The 7,509-nt window shown below is 38.6% G+C and overlaps 1 protein-coding gene across 1 annotated transcript; it reads right to left on the bottom strand.

Annotated features, from left to right (window-relative positions):
- Positions 1-4,978: 4,978 nt before the first annotated feature.
- Positions 4,979-5,634, bottom strand: LOC142616252 (uncharacterized). The gene is made up of 2 exons (XM_075789132.1): positions 5,133-5,634; positions 4,979-5,010 (listed from the first exon to the last, which is right to left on the bottom strand). Exons 1-2 carry the CDS (start codon positions 5,632-5,634, stop codon positions 4,979-4,981), a joined length of 534 nt encoding a protein of 177 aa, XP_075645247.1.
- Between the last annotated feature and the right edge of the window lie 1,875 nt (positions 5,635-7,509).

Raw genomic sequence — 7,509 nt, 5'->3', positions numbered from 1 at the left:
CACACACCAAAATCAGCGGTGGTTTTGACATACTTTATGATTCTTTTTAAAGCAGTCACATGAGACTCTTTGGGATTAGCCTGATATCGAGCACACACTCCAACACTATAACTAATGTCAGGTCTACTAGCAGTGAGGTAAAGAAGACTACCTATCATGCTTCTATAAAGAGAAGAGTCAACACTTTTACCTAACAAGTCAACAGTGAGTTTAACATTTGGGCTCATAGGGGTTCTAACAGAACTAGCAGATTCTAAACCAAACTTTTTCACAAGATTCTTAGCATATTTAGATTGAGATAGAAATATACCTGAATCTTGTTGACGAATCTGCAATCCTAGGAAGTGAGTTAGCTCTCCAATCATGCTCATCTCGAACTCAGCTTGCATGAGTTTTGAGAAGTCACGAGCAAGTTCATCCTTAGTCGATCCAAATATGATGTCATCCATGTAGACTTGAGCAACAATCAGCTCGCCATCTTTCTTCTTAACGAAGAGAATCTAATCAGCCTTTCCTTTTATGAACCCATGTGACACCAAATATTGTGTGAGTCGATCATACCAAGCTCTAGGTGCTTGCTTCAGCCCGTAAAGTGCCTTCTTGAAATACAACACATGATTCGGAAATTGTGGATCAATGAAGCCTTTTGGTTGAGCCACATATACGTCTTCTTTAAGTAGCCCATTCAAGAAAGCAGTCTTTACGTCCATTTGATAAAGCTTGAATTTTAACTAACAAGCTAAGGCAAGGAGAATTCTTATGGACTCCATTCGAGCAACTGGGTCAAATTTTTCATCATAGTCTACTCCTTCTATTTGTGAGTATCCTTGAGCTACAAGCCGAGCCTTGTTGCGAATCACATTGCCTCTTCATCAGTCTTATTGTAGAATATCCACTTTGTACCGATGATGTGCTCACCCTCCGGTCTGGGTACTAAAGTCCAGACATCATTTCTCTAAAACTGAAGTAGTTCTTCGTGTATTACCTCAACCCAACTTTCATCTTGAAAAGCTTCCTCAACTTTAGTTGGTTCAACCTGTGACAAATAACAAGAATAAGACACAAAGTTAGCAACACATTTATCAACTGTTCGTTTCCTTAATGTGAGTTCATTCATATTTCCAACAATATCTTCTAGAGGATGATTTATCTTAATCCTGAAGGAAGGACCTTTCTCCTCATGGGGTTTAGAATCTGGTGAAGTGGGTATATTCGAGGACTCTTCCAGGACACTAGGAGTACATGGAGTACTTAGAGATATTGGATCTTGTTTAGTGATTTCTTGAACTTCTTTTGACTCAGGAGGAAGAATTTCTTTGGGAAGTTCCTTAAAGCTTTTCTTAGTACTGGGATCTGCAGACTCATCAATGACAACATTCACTGTCTCCATTACCTTTATAGCTGTTTTGTTGTATACTCGATAAGCCTTACTTGTAGAGGAATATCCTAGAAATATTTATTTATCACTTCTAGAGTCAAACTTTCCCACATTCTCTCTATCCTAAAGGATGAAACAAGTACTTCCAAATATTCTGAAATACTTCACATTTGGCTTCCTTCCTTTCCATAATTCATATGGGGTCTTCTTAGTGCCAGGTCTGAAATACACCTTATTAACAGTATGACATGCAATGTTAACGACTTCTCCCCACAAATTTCTGGCGACATTCTTATTGTACAACATGGCTCTAGCCATCTCCTGAATAACCCTGTTCTTCCTTTCTATTACACCATTCTGCTGAGGAGTAACAGGAGTAAAGAATTCTTGAGATATACCTGATCTTGTACAAAAGGACTCCATAGATGAGTTCTCAAATTCTTTACCATGGTTGCTTCGAATTTGATCAATTTTCAGGTTCTTTTCATTCTATAGTCTTGTGCACAAAGCTTCAATGCGCTCAGAAGCATCAAACTTGGATCGTAAGAGGATGACCCAAGTGTACCGAGTGAAGTCGTCCACCACAACCATGATGTATCTCTTACCACCAAGAGACTCGGTTCTAGTTGGACCCATAAGGTCCAGATGTAACAGCTCCAATGGTCTAGATGTAGCTGATGTTTGAGTGCCTAGATGCTTAGCTTTTGTCTGTTTCCTAAACTGACATGGTCCACACACCACATTGCTTATTCTACTAAGCTTTGGTATCCTTAAAACTGATTCATGCTTAGATACAATAGAGAGATGTTTGTAACTAGCATGTCTCATCCATTGCACACAATATCAGCATCAAGAACTAATCCATAGCAGTTGTCTAGAGTGCGAATGCCACTTATGAGTTTCTTTCCTGACTCATCCATGACAAGACACTTTCCCTTGGAGAAAAGTACCATGAAGTCTTGATCACATATTTGACTTATACTCAACAGGTTCACCCTTAGGCCTTCTACATATAGAACATTTGCAATGTCTGGCAATCCAGGTAGAGAGATAATTCCCTTCCCTTTGATTTGTGATTTGCTCCCATCACCAAAAGTGACATTGCCACCTTTCTTAGACTCAAAAACCTTGAAGAGGGATCAGTCTCCAGTCATGTGTCTTGAGCAACCGCCGTCGAGGTACCACAAGCAAATGTCCATGACTTTAAATGCGGACTTCATCATAAAGCACACTTCATGCTTAGATGACAGATCAGTGGGAATGGTGCTTTCTTGCATTTGTCTCTTACAAGTTAAGCCTTTGATTTTTACTCTTCTTAGCTAAACTCCTGTGCACATTCTTATTTTGAGACAGTCTAGTTTTCTCTTGGTCATGCAGAGATCCTTTCCAATAATCATTATAAAAGATTTCAAATAACTTTTAGACTTGTATTTTTTGAAATGCTCAAACAAACAGAGATTAGAAAAACAAGATGTATTTGAAAACATAGATCTCTTCAAACTGGTGACAACCATGACAACAAGGGTCAATGGATCACACACAAGGATTAAACCCTAATTAGAGTGTGCCTACTCTGGTACCACTTGATAGGCCAAAAACGTATTGACCCTTTGTGATGGATTAAGTTGATTAATTAGCCAAGTTTATTAATTAATTAAATTAACATACAAACACATGGTAGCACAAAAAAATCACCAATAAACTAAAGTGCAATGGAAAATAAATTGACACGGTGATTTGTTTACAAATGGGGAAAACCTCAAAGGCAAAAACCCCACCGGGTGATTTTAAGGTCACCACTCTCGAGAATCCACTATTATCATAACAAGCGATTACAAGTAAAGGAATCCCAGTACCTTATACCAACCAACAGTTGAACCCTTACCCCAATACCTAATTGGACTTGTTCTGTAGTGACAATCTCTCCTTTTCAATGCACGACTCCTAGTGCGTGACTAACCAATTTGTGCGGATCCCAATACGCGACTTCAATCACCAACTTGAGAAAGATATTGGCTGCAAAGTTCTTCAGTTCATCCTCACAATTAAGAACGAGAAGATGCTTGGTTACAAAATCCTATGGTGCAAAGACACAATAGCTTCTTCACAAAGAGATGAACTAGGGAAAACTTTGTCTCCGGTCACAAATTGCTTGAACAGACTTTGCTCAATGCTTATGTAACTTGTGCTTACTTTGATGGCCCTTAAAATAATCCTTTCATATGTCTAGAGTTATGTGAAAAGAAGGCTCAAAGACATGTCCATGGATCAGAATCAAAACAGTACTGAAAAATTGTTTTTCCTTAATCTTGACAGCTAGAGGTGTCTAGGTGCTGTTAAGCAGCTATCGAGCCACGGAGCTGGAACAGCTTCTTAAAGCTCGATAGATGCAGTTGTCGAGCTAGCTGTTGAGATTTAATGAAAAGCACTTCTCAGCTTGTTTCTTAGACAGACTTGCATGGCTTTAACACTTAATCTCGAAACCTTGTATCTTGAAGTATAAAAAACATTCTAGATCTACCCAATTACAAGCAAAGTATGTTTTGTCAAAGGATTAGTCAATTACATAAAATAATGACATATGTTCTTAACAATTGAACCACATATGTCCTAACAAATAGGAATTGGGCAATCATCAACAGGCGGCATTAGCTTTGCTACCTCCCTTAAGATCCATCTGGTCTGCATTGAGACTCCTTTCTCCATTCCTTGAGCCATTACATGTGCTTTAAAGCACACCGTCGGCCAGAGGACTTACACCAGCTTGGTGGAGATTTTCTCTAGCATTCTCCTCTCCAACAAGCCCTCTATCGGAATCACACTACAAAACACACACATTGGAGAAATCTAAGGTAGGCTTCCCCACCATAGGAACGTTGCTTCTCCCGATGCCGCTATCTTCAAATCCAAGTTGAACCACCCCATGGCTAGAATCGAGTAAGCCCCTCTCTCTGCCAGAGTACCTTTGGAAATCCCTACTATCACCCTTTCCAACACTATTACCCATCTCTGACTGAGAAGCGACAGTAAATTGGAACCCGTTAGAAGCTCTCTCACATGATTCACCATCGCAAATCCCTCCTCCCTTCAAGTGTTTCTCTTCGTTACCCTTCAGTTGCTCATCGAGGTAGACACTACCTACCCTTCTATCCACAACATTGAGTGAAGAAATTTGTGGAACCCTTTGATGTGCTAAGGCTTTTTTTCCCTTCATTGAACTCTGAATGGGTGGACTTTGTGTTGAAGGAACTCGGGTGGACCTATAACTTATCGGTTTGGGCTCTTGGGTCCGAGTCGAACTGGATTAGGCTTGGTACTTATTATCTTTCACTATATTCTTAATTGCAGCCTCTACTTAGGCCTTCTCTAGCACCCTTGGTGGGGACAGCTTCCTTTTATTCTCCTTTAATGGCCCATCAGTGGATTCGACCTACCACCCTTTTGCATGCTTGCTGTCTCCAGATTAAAAACACCATTGGGAAATCTAGGCTTACCATTCCTTTGGGTAGGTGGGGATCCTTCACTTTTCTAAGATCTTGTACCATTCCTTTTGTGAGCCATCATAACCCACAGACCATACGTACCATCGCGCACTACCTCCTACTCAACATCATGCACTTGACCATTAGGTCCTATACCAGAATTTGGACTATTATCATCACAATTTTCATATGACTCTACTCCCATGCCCATTTCAACTTCTCTATGCACCTCCCTGGGCAGCATCTCTTGTTGCATAATTTAGCAAACCTACCTCTGGTCTCAGTTGCAATGAACGTATCCACCCTTAGAACATTACCAATTGCTCTTCCAACGTGTTGTAGAGCCTCCATGTTAGAATATTCAATAAGTAATTCATTAAGCCTAATCCAAACTGCAATAGAAGAAACATTTACTGAAGCTGGCTTGAAATTCGGCTCCCATGGCCTAATAGATAGAAAATGGTCTCCTACAAAGCACAGCCCCTTTCGCAAAACATTCTCAAAGTCTTCTTTTAAAGACAACCTAGTGAGAAAAAAACCATGTCCTAAGTCCACACAATCCAGTCTTCCTGCTGGTTTCCACAAAGTAAGAAGTTTGGATTGAAGGAAGCTGAGCCCAACAGCCCTACCATACACCTTAACAATGAGGACTCTTGCCCATGGCCTTCTAATATGCTGCTTAAATTCCATGGAAAACTTGACAGCCACTATACCTTGTCTGAGTGTCTCCACATCTTCATCTGAGTCAGCATCAACACTAGCATCATCCTCCATTTCATCCCCAAAGTTAAAAGCTTGAGTGAAAGTCCCTGGGATTTCCCTGACTAACTTATCTTTAAAGGACAACCCTTGTTTTCAAGAGCCCATGGCTTGGCTCGGAGAAGAAGCGCCTGAGCTTGGACCCTCATTGAACACTGCATGGTTGACATCCTTGACCTTCTTCTTGCTACACGCAAGTTCATCTTTTTCTTCATGAGAGAGAGAGCTTTTAGTCTTTGTGTTACCTGATGTGAAGAAAATTTCGTGTTACTCGACACACTTTTCCAAAATTACTCAATGAAATCTTTTTGTGTTACCTGACACGCTTCCTTGTGTTACTCGATTAAAAGACTCTTCTTGGGCATTAATCTTCACTCCAATTCTACTTAATGCCCAAGATATGTGGTCTTTCAATCGGTTTCCAATGAGAGAATAGGAGAGTGTCCGACAATCACATACAAACCATTTCATTCCTTTTATGAAAACTCTTATGAAAAGGTCTCATGAAAACCTTAATTAAATTTTGTATGTTTCTCTCCTAATATATAATTGATTATCTAATCGGGCTAGCCTTCTGGGCCATTCCAATTGGACTCTTGTGTGTGGCTTGGAGTGGGACCAAAAGGGACCAATAAGACACTAGCTCGAATGGGCCTTGGGCTTTTCTGTCAACTCTTAACAAGTCCAAAGTTACCATTAAATATATTTAATACCACTATATAAATATAGTTGCACTCTAAGCCTTATCTATAAATTATATCCCAAGACTTTAATGTACATGTAACCACTTCATAAAATATTCGTAGTAATACAAAGTCATGAATATAGACTGCCACTTTGAAGATTACTACATCTTAATCTTGAGTACCCGGTTTAATCTTTTATGTTATTCATTATATATTTATGAAATCCAATTTCGTAAATATATACTTTAGTAACTCCTTACTAAAGTGGTTGGGCCCAACTCTTTGAATAACAAAACCCATTAAACTTATCTCAAGAGAATATTTTGTATCTCCGTTAAGAGACTATGAATTCCATCTTGAAAATATATGTTCCATCAACACTAAATGTGGCTGCCCAACATACTAAGGTTTTGACCGTAACTAATAAATCTCACTCCTAATATATCAAAGCAACCTATATCTCATGATCAAGTCCATTATTCTCTCAGGATTAAAAGTTCATGTAAATAGAAGTCGTGAGTTTATTATTCATTTGACAGTCATTAGGAGAATAATAAATATCACAATGGTCCAGTTCAATATGTCTTAATTCTTAAAACATATCAACATACCAACTAGAAACTCCATTTCCATGATCAAAACAAATTATCTTAATTGATATGTTATAGTCTTCGCAGATGAAACACTTAATTTCATCACCAACTACGAACTACATTTTGAGTTTACATGGAACTTGTGATTTACATCTTCTATGACTATATCACATAAATCATATACAATGCATCTCATGGAATAAGATAATGTCTCATTAGTTCATTTATAAATAGTCTTATATAATTAAACAATTTAATTATTTATGACATGCTAATAAATTGGATTTTAGGGTATAAACCCCAACAAATGCAAAGACCTCTATGTGTTACCCAATACACTTTTCCAAAATTACTTGATGAAACCTTTTTTATTACCCTATAGACACCACTTTTTGTACTCCTTAATAAATTTTGGTCTCCTGCCCCAATGATGAGTTGAACATCCTTGGTTGGATGATGTGTTCTTGATGTCTAGAATGCAATCACAAATTTCTTTTATGTTGCCACATCTACGTTTCTGCCCTTGTGAAATCTTGTTGTTTGTTGCCTTGGATGAGATAATATGATATGCATGATAGATGTATGCTAAGCTTGATGTGAGTTGCCATGAT

This window comes from Castanea sativa, chromosome 11 (genome assembly GCF_040712315.1).
Source record: "Castanea sativa cultivar Marrone di Chiusa Pesio chromosome 11, ASM4071231v1".
NCBI classification, from domain to species: Eukaryota; Viridiplantae; Streptophyta; class Magnoliopsida; order Fagales; family Fagaceae; genus Castanea; species Castanea sativa.
The sequence above is the reverse complement of the archived record's forward strand: the minus strand, read 5'-3'. Positions and strand labels throughout refer to the sequence as shown.

What these genes read in the sequence shown, in the direction of transcription:
- LOC142616252 (XM_075789132.1), bottom strand. Translation starts at nt 5,634, where the DNA reads ATGGAGGATGATGCTAGTGTTGATGCTGACTCAGATGAAGATGTGGAG. An exon ending in CATTGCAACTGAGACCAGAG is followed by an intron (nt 5,011 to 5,132) that starts GTAGGTTTGCTA and finishes ATTCTGGTATAG; the next exon opens with GACCTAATGGTCAAGTGCAT.